The following is a 14528-nucleotide window of genomic DNA, read 5'->3' as shown; positions in this document are numbered from 1 at the left end:
ATCAGCATGTTGAAAGGAGTCGAACAAAGGCAGTTAAAGTTTGGTGGGTGAAGCATTAGCTGCTCCTCGTGTCTATTTTACAGTACAGACTTACAATCTCGGAGGGGGAAATCCATCATAGAGGAGACGTGGACTTTCCCAGCTAGCAATGAATCACCTGCATTGCATTGCATTCACAAGATGTGTTTCCCTCAGTGGGAACACAATCCATTGCCCCTAGTATTCCCATTTCTGTTTCCTATTACTGCTACCACACACATGCATAACTGACAGCTGAGTGAAACCATCTCAGCCACATATGCTCGGAGTGATTAAAGACATTCTGGGAAACACAGACAATCATTAACTGAGGGAGAACTTCGAAAGTTGGTGTGCTCGTGCACCCTGAGTCTTATTCAGTCTGCAAAAATAAATATTGTGCAATCAGTACTTCTGCAGCTGAAATCTTAACATCTTTTTTTTTTTTTTTTTTTTTTTTTTAATCCCTTTCAAGGTCTCATTCTCGCCATCGTCGGTCTCGCAGCAGGAGTGGCAGCCGAAGCCGGCGAGCAAGCCACAGCCGCAAAAGGAGCCGCAGCAGAGAGCGGGACCGCAGTCGACGCAAGGGCCGCGACCGGGAGAGGGACAGAGAAAAGGAGAGGGACAAAGGAAGAGACCGGGACAGGGACAGAGAGAAGGACAAGAGTAAAGACAAGGCGGAGAGGAAGGGGTAAGTGGTAAATTTAGTTGGATGCACAGGTAGACCCAAACAACGAAGCTCATTTTAAAGCGTCGGCTCCGCAGCGGAACAGAATGTGTCGATCACTGTAATCCGGACGTAAATATTGGCGCACGCTCTGAGCTCCTCTGTGGATCCATCCATCACTCGATCCTTCCATCCATCAATCCATCACTCCCTCTCTTCTTCTATTTCCTGTTGCTATCAAGCATTCTCCTTGTAATGTCATACAATTCCCTCTTGTAGTAGAAAGCGTCACGGTGATATAAGAATAGATGGTATTCAGGAGTGTTGCTCAGGTTACGGTTTTAGAGAATGTTTTGGTCACCAGATGATGTCTGATGTCTTTAACGCCCCTTTTCACCCTTCGGACCCCGTTGCAATAAGTCTAGAAACATAACGGGATCATCTGCACCTCCAATGTCTTTGTTAGCTGTGCCAGGGAGAAACAATAAACACGAGCGCCTTATTAAAGTGGGAAAAGTTGGCAAAGGACATCTTCAACTTCATGTCTTCCAAAAGCTAAATAGGTTCAGTGTAGTGGATACCTTAACAGTGGTACACTCCACTACAGGTATAACTACCTTAGAGGCCTCTCTCTGCTTCTACCAGAATAACACAGTCAGTCCCTCACCAACACGGCAATCTCTAATGTGATTGGAGGCCGCTGTAATATGACTGCTACCCAGTTGTTGTCTGTCATATTGAATGGTACAGATGTGTGTATCAAACTATGGATCCCAAGAGTGATGCAGACCAGCTGCTGTGCTACACACTGTTTTAAAAACCAGAGTTTGGATTCTTTGAAGTGGGGTTGTATGCAATTCTTAACAATAGTCAGTGTTTTGTCTACAGTAGATGGTGGTTAGCACGCATCTACTTTTGAGAAACAAAAGAGTATCGGCTCAGAAGCCAAACATTGAATCATTCTTCGTGTGGTCAGCGCCAAAACGTATTTCCAAAAAAACAAAAAAAAAACAACAGTAGTTGTTAGGATGTGTGAGTATGGTGTTATTTAGGAAGTTGTCACTGCTTAATGTATTGTCAGACTTTTCAGACTTTGATCTGTTATACCACTCCCTTCAAAGCCCTTATACGTGGTTAACAAAAAACAATAATTTTATCTCACAGGACACTGGTGTTGCCGCTCTACTAATGTGTGACTTTAGTGCCCTGACACTTTAATTTGATTCCAAACTAACATGTTAACGCACAAAAGTCACACGTTAACACAAACAAACCATACTAATTGATTGAGGCAGTGGTAGACCAGCAACTTCATTGGAAGTAAAATTACTGTTTTTGTCAGTGGAGTCTGGTGGTTTTGATGAGGGCATAGACCAGACCAAGCACCCCAACCAAATAGCAATGACCCTCCTTGATGTCAACAGCCATCCCCAGTAGGATGCAGCCTGACACACACACAAAAACGGTTTAGGAACAGCTAAAAAGAAACATGAAAAACAGCACAAGGTGTTGACCTGGCCTTCAAATTCACTAGATCCCAAACTGATCAAGTATCTGATCAACCCATAGGACCCAAAGGCCCCCATTAACAACATCCTGTTGCCAGACACCATAGTTTTGGAGGCACAAGGGAGACCTACACAATATTAGGAAGGTGGACATAGTGTCATAGCCTGGTCGGTGTAAAACAAGAGGTTCAGATACATCTCCATTGGCTGTGGGGAATTATAACGGACATTTTGCACAGTTTACTTTTATATTATTGTCAAAACAAATGCTGATGATTAACCGACAATTCAGACGTTCAACAAACAGCTTTCCAATTAAGTTCATAAACTTTTCTGATCTAAACTTGCGAGTTCTTGGAAAAATATAGACACATGTTAATTCAGCTATTAATTAAGCTGCTGTTCGGATTTTCAAAGGAATTCTTAAACGGTGTTAAAATAAAGCTCTGACCGCGCAGACACTCGTCAGGGAGAGAGAAAAAAATATTATGCGGCAGTATTTTCGAGGCTTCTCGTTGGTTTTACTAACAGGAGCGTTCGGCGATGGCCATATGGCAATTTATGATTTTATGACTGTTTGATCTGACTGAAAATGATCTCCATTCCTCAGATGTATTCTTGATGCAACAGTGCAGTCAGAAGTGGAAACTTATCGCTGTAGCAGTGGCTGTAATAAGACTAAAATGCAGTCAGTATAGCTGAGAACATTTTTATTTATTTATTTTTAACTTTGCTTCTGCGCCACCACAAAACTGTGACAGCACTTAAACGACTTTCTCTGGAAATGGTGTGTGCTGTATCTCATTAAGTGAAGTAAACGAGGAAATGCATCTTTGAGAGTGAATCTTAACCGAGTTCCACACATTGATATCACTCAGGGAAGCATGCAATATGATTTTAAATAAAGCATAAAACATTTACATATTATTCCAGCTGTGATTTCTTGTTTATTCGGTGTTAAAATATTTGTAAAATTTGTAAACTTGGTTGTAGAAAAGCGATGTGATTGACTAAAGCCAGTCTACGTTTGAATTCGGTCATCAGAGCGAACCAGCTCGAGCACGGAGATTTCCCTTAAAAGAAAAAGTAGTCCATTTATTTGAAGCTATTACATATTGCCTTTCTTAGATCGTATCAGCAAAACAAATAAAGCTAACAGTGAATAGTAAAGGCCAGCAGACTATATCTATTTTCTTATTAAGTCTTCAATATCCTTTAGCATCGATAGGAATCTCCTCCTTTATCTCTGACCCTGCTTTAGCTTGTCTTGTGTGCATGTGTGTGTGTGCGTGTAAGTTTGCGTATCTATTTCCACCTGTGGCAGCGTTGATATATTTCAAACTGTCTGTTCTGCTATCTGGCCTCTCAGTTTGTTTAAAGCTGGAGGTTTTCATATACAGTATATACTGATAGCCCCTGGGTGTTACTTGTGGTTACTGTACCTTCTTTTAAAGATAGAGTAGAAGTAGCTTGTCACTTTAAGTCACAATAAAATAACAGTTTTAGGGTTATTGTCTCTGTAAGTGACAATTTATCAGTTGAACAAACATGTGCAGAGGTCGGAGGTGACGGACTTTTTTTTAAAAAAAGGACATTTACTGGTTGATTTTAACATGAATTTTACATTTACTGGGGCAGAATCAGGCTCACGATTCCACAGGAAGTCTTAATTACTTTATACATAGATTGAGTTCAGTTTCCATGCATTGGCAGTTTTTCAACTTTAACTGTCCTACTGTAATTACGCTTAGGCTGCATCCTCACTGATGGATTTAGTTTTTGCTTTGTGTCAACACTATGCCCGAGGCTTTTTGAATTGCTGCACCTTAAAAACGCTGCAAACCGTTTTAGTTTGAAACAGCAAGGCGAGCTTGAAATGGAGACTTTTGGAAACAATGACGTCCTCCTCATGGTCTTTTTCTGATTCATCGTGCCCCATCACGTGACCCTTTTCTGGTAGACATCAGACTACCAATGGTTAATTCAGCATGTTTAGCAAATTCCAGTTTTTCCGGACCTTGTTGTCTAAGCTAGCAGCTGTTGTACACTTTAAAATCTGCCTTTAATCATGTGGCTGCTAGATAGGTCGTAACTCAAGCTGTTATTTAAGTGATTTTCAGTAGGTCTTGTGTCTAGCTTCTCATTTTCAGGTGTGTCGTGTGGACGGAAATTATTCTTGAAATAATGCTAATACACGCGTCTGGATGGAGATGGAATCTGAAAGTTTTAAAATGCATAATCCGTTTCACATTGAGGTTAGCTGTCAGTACAGTTGTCAGTCTGTCTGTAGACCCTAATATGATGTTATTACTGTCCAAAACCTGCCTGACATGGATGTTCTTGTTATTCCCCAGATGCTCCCTCAGGGCTTTAGGTGCCTAACAAGTCCTCCTCCTGCCGAATAAAAGGCAGAAGCAGTCAGATGTTTCAGGAATATGTAAAACGGGCTTTTTTTTTTTTTTTCTGTACATCCTGTCTATGACAAGCCACTTCTTCTTTTTCCTCTGTCTTTCTCATTCATCTTCCTCTGTTCTTAATGGTGGTGATGGGGGTAGGGCCTATGCAAGCCCCCCCTTCCGATCCTCGCCACTCGCACACAAACACGCCCGCGTACGCACGCCATCACCCTCCAACCTCATTTACATCCAGGTTTCCTCGCTGGGTGAGAGGAGAGGAGCGCAGCAGCGCGGTGCTGATGGCGGGGCGGGTGGAGAAGGGGCTCCGGAGCTTTATAGTGTCTGTCAGGATGAAAGAGGGGCCCCTCAGAGCGGCACCCCGACACTGACTCTGTGTGCGCGCACATGTGTTTGGTGTTGTTGTCATTAAACATTTAAGACTCCTCTAGTATGACAGCAGGCAACTTGGTGCTCCAGCGGCATGTTTTCATGCAAAATTTATTGAAAAAGACGAGCGGTTGTTAAGAGATCTGGTTGCCTTTCACCAGTGGCAAAGGGTAAGTGGGTGATTGTAGGGTTCTGCGTTTATGTGTGTGTGTTTACTCAGTTTAGTGTAAAAGGTCAGGAGGTCGGCTTTGCTCTGAATAATCGCCTGGCTTTACACAAAGAGAATAAGAGCTGCTTTTAACTACTTAACCACCACTAAAATGCTTTATTTTGTGTTTTTCTTTCCATTGATAATTTTCTCAACAAGACAAGTGCACATTCACAGTTACATGTGTATTGTTTAATAGTCAGCATTCAGTTGAGTACGCCATCAGTTCCTTACCTTTTTTATGTCTGTTGTTCCCCTTCATCAACACCTACCTTCATGTATTTTACATTTTACATAATAATTCATCCATTATAACTTATCTTTTTCTAAATTAACTGAATATTTCCTTAACCTACTATGTACATGTGCACCTTTTAAGGCATTGTGATTTAATTTGTAAAACCAGCAGAAACACTGCTCCAGCTCACCGTGCTAGATCTCAGATTTGACTCTTTGTATGACGTGTACGACTAAATGAAATCTGTCTGAGCATCCCTGGTGTTCTTATAGTAGCTGTGTGCAAGTGGACTTGATAGATTCTCCTGCTTCCTTGTTCTCAAGTCATTTCCTTAATGCTATTTGTCAGTGTTTTTCTTATTTCCCTAAATCAGAGCAGAAGAGACAAACAGCATGTTGTGTTAACAAGTGCTCACCTGCCCCCAGGCAGATAATTGACAGAAGTTTAATTTGAATGTAACGACGCTCTTCGCCCGATGTTCCGACCCAAGTCCCACCTGTAATTAATGAGCTGAAGTGTAGAGTCTTACTTTAACAGATGGCTGTTACTCCACAGAAAAGGACAGGTCTTTAAAAATAAATATTTTTAATTACAAGCTTTTTTACCAGGTTTTGGCATCATTAGGTGCTGTAGTGTTTCGGACTTTGATCAGGCTTGAAGGAATTTGGTCAGGTTATGGATGGAGAACAGTCAGGGCCCAGTTTTCCTTCATATTGTTAATGCACGCAAACGCGCAGGTGTGCATGCTCTCTCTTCCCTTTCCCTTTCTTTCTGTCCATCGTCAGCGTAAAACTCTTCGTCAAAGAATTTACCTGCTTTCAAGAGAAGTCTTCACCCTTTCCTTTGGGCGGTTTCGACCTCTTTCCTCTAGCAGATTACCGAGGTAGTGGGAGAACGTGGGCCGGCTGCATTGCTTCACATCCTCAATCAGAGAGGCCTGTCCAATTAGGCTGAACTCCTTGTCTGTGCCGGGTCACAGGAACGCGTTGGTCCGTCTCACTCAATTTAATGTCATCTGAGTGCGAACCGGGCACAGGCTGGGCAGCGGAGGCACGGAGAGCAGTGTGGAGACCTCTCATGGCAGCAGATAGCCCTCTTTTCCCTGTACATGTAAAACTGGAGCTGGTATAATGAGCTTAGGGTTAAAGAAATGAAATGACTGCCCACCTTTCATTAAAACCGTTTTTTTCCCCTTTTGATGTCCTTATCTATGGAAGAATAATTTAAGAGTGGAGTTTCTCTATTCAGACGTTTAATACAAAGCGTGTTTTCCTGGCATTGTTGACGACCCGTCCTCTTCAAATCGCCTCTTTCTGTGTGTGATTGTTTAGTAGCACCTCTCATTACTTTGTTTTCACACTAACAAGCTAAACAGAACCTAGCCGTCCCGGCAGGACCTGCAGGCCTCTGGTTGGCTAGCTTTGCTCCGTCTCTCGGCCTTCACCTCTGGAAGCCTAGACGCTGTGAGGCAGAGAGAGAATAAAACAAGGCCCCAGACGCAAGCTCACACAAATTTTCACTTACTACTGTTGATTTTCTCTCCCTTCTTTCCCCACTCTGAGGAAATGAGTGCCTGCTTCTTTGCCTCTGTTGAACATCTATCAGCTCATTAGTGTTGATAATACACAGAGAAAGTAAGTGTGTTTGTGTGTGTTCGTGGGTGTGTAGTCCCTGCCTGCGGCGTCCTCTCAGCCTGGTGGGAATGTGTGTATGGGTGGTGTGGATGGGACCACTGGCTACTGCTGCTGACGTGCGTGTTTGTCTGCACATTGCAGGACTCTAGGCTGTGTCTGGCTCTGGGAGTGGGTCTGGGGAGGTAAGAGAGACTTCAAACGCCGTCCTCCGAAGGTTAGGATACGCTCGCGTTGACTTAAATCAATGAGCTGTAAGTGTGTGTTTTATTTGTGTGCGCGTCAAGGAGGCTGAAGCAGCCTGGTGGCCAGGAGCAAGATGAGACACGGGTGAAGCTGAAGAGGAGTAGGTGTGCGTGTGTGGAGTTTGGGTGGGGGCTGAAATAATAGGAGTGATGCCTACATGCAAAGAGTGGACAGCATGCGCGCACACACACACAGACATACTCTCAGTAGACTAACACATGCACACACACACAGTGGTGCAGCTGTAGTGTTTCTTGGCCGTTGGCTGTGTGTAGTCATTAACTGTTGTTTTTCACACAAATAATAGGTATATGACCCGACACCAAACCCGGGTTTAAGGCAATAAAGGGTAAATACAACAAATAACTTGAGCTTTATCATGAGTTACCATTACATTATTATTGAATTGCTGCAGGAAGACATATGCTACTTGTAGCCCCATGAATTGTTGCTGCAGTCCCCTCTGTCATGGCTCTTACGGCCGTGACACACCAAGCCAGTGGTCGACCATTTGCCAGTGTCAGTACGTGAGTAAACATTTGTGAGCCCTCTCTGCGGCTTTTCAGAGGATCTCTGTGATTGGCTGTTAAGCTGCAACAAGTGCACAAGAACGATATGATCAAATAAAATTAACAAACTGTAGAGCGACTGATTCAGGATAGGCAACTCTTCCTAGCCTAGTATACTAACTCTTTCAGTTTCCCCTTTTGTTGGACAAATGAAGGCTACTGCCACCTGCCGGTACGAGTTATCTCCTTTCATGTGAGTGCAGAACACAGACATGCTAGCTGGCCATTGGCTATAGTCTTTGCAATGTGTTCAATTGCAATATTTTGGTCCTCCTAGTGGACGCATTGACAAGCAGTCTGTTTCCGCTTCCTGCTTCACTTTAAACAATGGCGACTGAAACTTTCACCGAAGACGAGTCATAGAAATGTTTGCATCTCCGAACCTCCTCAGCTAACGTTTCCTCGACGCGTTCCATCTTTATTGATCCAAAACAATCAATTTGAAAATTGCAGAGATGGAGAAGCAGAACCACGCTACTATCAAGCGGACCAGTCACAGCTCTTACGGTCTACGTCACCACGGCGCATAGTTACATTTGTGGGGAGGTGCACGTCAGGCTACGGCGCTGGGGTCTGCGTGTGGTCTGTGGCGTCAATTTGACATTTAAGTCTGACATCTAACAAAGATTTCTCTTTCTAGTTGTATCTGACACTGTCACGTTCAGTCATTCCTTCATCTTTGACAGTATTTTAATTGAACCCTGAATGATGAAAGCAGTCCAGGTAAAGTCGAGTAACACAGAAATAATCTATTACATAAGTCTATAATCCATGTTAGTTAGATTGTAACTTCTCTCTGAATTCAGTTTTGGAGACGGAAAGGCTTGTCGTCCAAAAAGAGATTTATCTTGTTCACAAATTAAATGTTTTGCCACTGATGTTTTAATGAAACATTAGATTCATTCATAAAGATGAATATCAAATGTCAGCAATGACAATATTTATTATTAGTAAGTTCATTTTTTAATTCCTTTTTTTAATATTTGTATGGGATAAATGATTGACTCCCTACAATTTTTCTTACTTTAATAATATTTATAATGAATCACTAGAAAAGCTTAAGAGTAGCTAAAAATAATCACCCACAGCTTTTCTTGTGGTCTTGACAGTGAGTCAGAGAAACGCTGTCTGTGGCTCAGAGTGACCTCTCTCTCTTTGTGGAGGGAGAGAGGGAGAAAAAAAATCTGGCCACTCTTAATCGCAGGAGAGACACCCTGACTGAGCGATAGAGAGCTGTGACAATCCACTTACTGCGCTCTGTAATCTGTTTAACCATTTAGTGAGTTGTTAAGCAAGCTTGCATACACTCACACGGAGGAGAAAAAAAAAAACAAAAACGCACACTAGACACCCTGCAGGCTTTAACGGTGCACAGGGCAGGTTGCCTCCTGAACTGGGTAGCAGTTCAGTGCAGTAACACATTTAGAGGTGTGTGAGTGTGTGTATTTGTTTGTGTGTGTTGATGTGCTTGAGACCTGCTGTAGGCACTGAGAGAAGCCAGGCCTGGAGCGTGATGACAGAGACCAGACCCGGCCAAATAGAAGATCCCCCAATCCAATTACCCTGTTCCTCTCTTCTATTTTTTTCTTCTTCTCTCTTTCCCCTCTCTTCTCCGCTACTCTCCCCACTACTCACATCTCCTCTCCTCTCCCATCCTCTGTGTTTACGTCCGTGTCTTAGCAGGACCTAGTGATGGCAGTCGTGGAGTGGCTGGCTGCTCTGCTTTATGGATCAGAAGATGATGCAGGCAGGATTATAAGCAGCAGGTTATGAGCGGCGAACATGACAGGCCAGCTCCGATTTAGGAGGGTTATGCAAATGCGCTTGTCGACAAAATATGTTTTTTCTGCCCTCAGTATACCCCCACCCCCTTCTCTGTCTCTTTGGAAAAGCTGGGTAGTTCTGGTTCGGAGGAAGCGTAGTGCTGTTGAGGGCGGGGAGGGGAGCTGAAAGCGAGAAGACTGTTATAGAGAACGATGTGTAAAAGAGACACACTGTTAATGTTTAATTTTCTCCAGACTCCGGTGCTTATTCATCTGCACCAGGGGCAAGGAAAGGTGTTGAGTGAAGTCTTTATGAGAAAGGCTGAGAGTGAGAATACATTATAGAAAGAGATGTTCTTTTTAGTTGCAGGGAGCAGACGAAGTAAGAAGAGAGGGAGGAGGAAGAGACAGACAGGGAGTTAGCAGAGAGTACCTTTCGTTATGCGTTTGACCTCTGCTGCTCTGAGATAGAAACACGGCTCTGTAGGTCTTGCCTAATGGCATTGATCATTACAAGAATACCTCCTTCAGACTGAGTAAACAGCATTCCAGACGTACAGTCAAGTATCATGACTCAGTGGTGGAAATAAGTACTGCCCGAGAGGAGCGTATAACAATCATTCCCAGCGGAGGCTTTTGAAATCGACAGACGCTTTAAGAGTATTTTCTTTCGCGCAGAAATGAGCCGAAACAAAAGATTTACCAATCACACAAGTGGGTGTAAGCCTGATTGCGTTGACGGAGGGATGGAAGTGCTTATTTGTGTCGCAGCTCACGCTGTACACTTGAGTAGCCGCAGGAAAGTTATGACGCCTCCCCACCTCTCCGTCTCCCTCCCCTCCCACCCATTTAGCCTGCCACTTTATCAGCACTTTTTCAGTTTAGATCTCTGAGCCGATGTTTAATTCATTTGTACTAATGTCCTGCTCAATCTTGCTCCCCTTCATTCTCGTGTGCTCTGTCTTGCTCTCTCGCCAGTGTAGTCCCCGTGGTTCCCTAATAGAGTTATTCTACCTTGCGTCTCACTCATTCTCCCCTGCATACACACACACACACTTCTGACTCTTTCCTGCTGTCCACTTTTTGCCACCAGCGCATATGCGGCCTTCAATTATGTGTAATATATTAGCTGCACTTGGACATGGCCTATAGGGTAAAAATCACAGTATGGCAAATGTCTAAAAAAAAGAAACATCAAAGCACCAAGCACCACAAGACAGAGTTCCTCATGTATATGGAACAATTTTTAGCTTTTAATTATTTTATTGCTTGGAATCATTCCTTTGGACATTAACACGTTGTATCCCAGCTAGGGTCATTTTCTTGTTTCATACTCCAAATGTTTCAGAGTGAAACAAGCCGAACATAAAAATATTGCTAGTGAGATGTTACCCACTTTTCTTTCCCAACGCCATCAGGATGGTGATTTAGGTTGGGGCCAAAGTCGTTAATGGTGTTTCCTTGCAGTAAACATTTTACTTAATCAGTGTTTGCGACATAAACCGATCAGGCATAACATTATGACCACCTTCCTAATTTTGTGTAGGTCTCCCTTGTGCCTCCAAAGCAGTTGGGACTCATCAGAGAATGGACATGGGCCTTCTGAGGGTGTCCTGTGGTGTCTGGCAACAGGATGTTGTTAGTGGGGGCCTTTGGGTCCTATGGGTTGAGAGGAGGGGCCTCTGTGGATCATCCCACAGATAGTTTTTGGAGAATTTGGAGGCCAGGTCAACACCTTGTGCTGTTTTTCATGTTTTTTTGAGTTGTTCCTAAACCGTTTTTGTGTGTGTGTCTGTGTCAGGCTGCATCCTGCTGGGGATGGCTGCTGCCATCAAGGAGTGTCATTGCTATGGGGTGGGGGTGCCTGGTCTGGTCTAGGTGGTTGGTACATGTCTAAGTCATGTCCACACGAATGCCAAGTCCAACAGCTTCCCAGCAGAACGTTGCATTGTCACAAGATGGTCAATGTTATTTACTTCTCCTGTCATAATGTTGTGGCTGATCGGTGTATGTCAGTTAGCTGTATCAGTTGCTCAGATTTGTCCTAAACTCAATATTGAGATTAGCTTAACTTTATATTCACCCACGTTGTCTCTTATCACCACATCACTGCTACATTGTGAACCTGTTTTGGAAACGTGCACTCGACTCATTCAGTTTGTTTATGGTATTTACATCCAGTTCAGAAACATACTTCTGTCTTTGACTTCATTCAGTTTCTTACTACAATTCAGCCTCTCCGTTCCTTCTCTTGTTTTATGCGTTCCCACGTCTTTTTATCATGCCCAACTCTGACGACACGGAAAGTATGTGCACGCCGTATAACTAACTTGGGCAGTGCCGTCTAATCAACGGAGAGAAATAATTCACTTCTCTCTCTCTCCACGCACACACTCACCGACTAAAATCCGTCAGTGCTGGAGCTCTGTGTGTGGAAAAGTTTTTCTTTTTTCGGGGGAGAATGGTGGAATGTTTCAGAAAATGAAATGGAGCAGCAAATCATCTTGTTAAATTTTTCAAACACATATTAATCAGACTGAATAATGCCTTTTGAGTCAGTGTTATGGCACGCACATTTTGGCAGGTATACGTGTGCCATAATTACTGTATATCGAATGTGCGTTTATGTTTATATGTGATAATACTGTACGTTTGATTTCTCATTAGATTTCTTTTTTTTTAAGGTGCAGCTGGTGTCTTACTTACAAAAAAAGAGCAATTTTTTAAGTGCTGATTATTGTCGAAACGCAAAAAGATGCACCAGAATTGGCTGGATAAGTTAGCTAAACCATGCAGTATTTATATTTTAATAAGCATTTGGAGTAAATACACAACCAGACTTATATTCCCATAGTTGATATGTGATAGTTTTTAAAATCTAAGCTTTTGAAACTTTTTTATTAGCAAAAAAAACAAAAACAAACAAACGGTTGAATGGATTAGTTTCACGTGTTCATGTGTTCATGAGTGGAAATCTGTTTGCTCTGTCTGAGGCATCTTTGTGTGCAAGCTAGTCTTCGCCGTGTCCGTTCGTCCATTTGCATTAGTGTGAGACTTGGGTTTAACTTTGCTTTGTAGCACTTTTCCTTGAAGTCCACAGAAACACACACACATACACACACATACACATTCACACACAAACCCTTGACATCTCTCCCTGTAGGCTAGGCTGCAGAGCGCTCGAGGCCATGTTGTTTTGTCTTCTGATGGACGGACAGAAAAAGAGAGAGACGGATAAAAAAAAAAAGAAAAAAAGACCAGTGGCCAGTGATTACGCCGGTTTGATACCAAAAAAAAATAAAAAGTTACAGAGGAGAAGTGTAAAAAAAGAGAAAACGGTGTGTGGATGATATGAATAACAATGTACGCGGTGTGTCTCCGTGGACCCTGATAACCTGCAGACCAGAGCCCGGTGCCTGTGACAGGCTGGCCTTTGTGGCCACTTTATTCCGCCTGTACACTTGTAAGGTAGAGCCGGGATAATCGCACCTAATCTAATTAAGGCTAAAGAGGGCCATGACTGAGGCTGGCCGGGAGCAGACTGGGCACTCTCTCTCTTTCTCTCTCTCTCTTTCACACATACACACACACCGACAAATGCAGCTCAGCGGCGAAATCCTGTTTGCATCAGAAAAATAAGGTTGTCATATTGATTATGCAGATGAGGGACTAAGGGGAGCTAACTGCCTAACGGGCCAGCCGGTTACAGCTGACACAGGCTTGAAGACAGGGATACAGAGAGAGGAAGAAAGGATTAGGACAGGTTTAGCTCTGTTTTCTTTCTACCTCTTTGCATGTAGGTTCAGATCAGCATTGTCCCTGCTGCTGCTGCTGCTGCTGCTGCTGCTTTTTATTCTCGTTTGGTGAAGTTGAGACTGATGGTGAGAGGAGGAAGGCTTCTGATATTCAGCTGGCGACTTTAAGTGAAAGAGGTTTACAGTAAGCAGGAAGTCCCCCGTTACAGGGCTCATTGTTACAAATGAGACTGCTTGAAATGCAGTGTATAAAGACATAATTCATTCAGTCAGTCAAACATTAGCGACTGATTTGCTGATTATCGTATTGATACACTCGATTTCAAATTTGGGAGCCCTCGGATACGTCTTCGCATGCTTTGTTTTTGCCTTGTTTGAGAGGCCAGAATAAGCAAATATTTATTCCATTTCCCCGATTAAATAGCGATCAGTGATCAAAATCGATCACCTACTTGTTTTCGGCTCTTCCCCTCTGTCCACAGTCGCTTGTAAGGACACGTCGTGGATACACGGCTATTAATAACTTGTCTTCAGGTGTGTGTGCGTGTTGTTTCGTGTAGCCAGCCAGCAGCCAGATTGCTGTTTCCCCCCTCTGCCCCTATAGAAAGGCCTGGGTATTCTCTGGATGAGGGTGTGATGTACAATTGAAGGGCAGGATTGAAACTGATTACCTTGTTAACTCCTGGCACCCACTGGCAGCTTGAAATAGACCTGAGCACCAGGGCCTGATTTGCAAATGAATTACCTCTCGCCCGGCCCTCCCCTCTCCCCTCCCTTCCATTCCCCCGTCTTCCTCCCTCTCTTTCGCTCTTTTTCTTCTTTTTTTTTTTTCCTTTTTTTCTTTTTTGTCCGTTCTGTGCCAAGATCATCTTTTTATATTGTGCCATGACAGATGCTGTGCCGGGCTGCCATTGTTCCCCATCAGTTTTTCTGGGGCCTGCGAGGACAGCCAAAAGATTTCCACATGTGATTTTAACACAGGCGTACCCCCCCCTTGCCGTATAGCCCGGTGCTTTATTCTTTGTGTACCAGTACTGCAATCTACATAGTTTTGGAGCAGGCAGAAATGTTGGGGAGTGTCATTGTCTCAGTCTCAATAATGGAGAGGTATTTCTCTGATTAGGAGAGGTTATAATTGGGAG

General features: G+C 43.4%; 1 protein-coding gene across 1 annotated transcript in view; it reads left to right on the top strand.

Annotated features, from left to right (window-relative positions):
• The window catches only part of rsrc1 (arginine/serine-rich coiled-coil 1), a 110067-nt gene that overhangs the window by 19979 nt on the left and 75560 nt on the right, over nucleotides 1–14528 (top strand). Inside the window, exon 4 of the mRNA XM_084559179.1 lies at nucleotides 494–709. Within this exon, the coding sequence (XP_084415305.1) occupies nucleotides 494–709 (216 nt within the window). The remainder of the gene's footprint in view (nucleotides 1–493; nucleotides 710–14528) is intronic.

The sequence above is a fragment of the Chelon labrosus genome, assembly GCF_963514085.1.
Source record: "Chelon labrosus genome assembly, chromosome: 13".
Taxonomy (NCBI): Eukaryota; Metazoa; Chordata; class Actinopteri; order Mugiliformes; family Mugilidae; genus Chelon; species Chelon labrosus.
The sequence above is the reverse complement of the archived record's forward strand: the minus strand, read 5'-3'. Positions and strand labels throughout refer to the sequence as shown.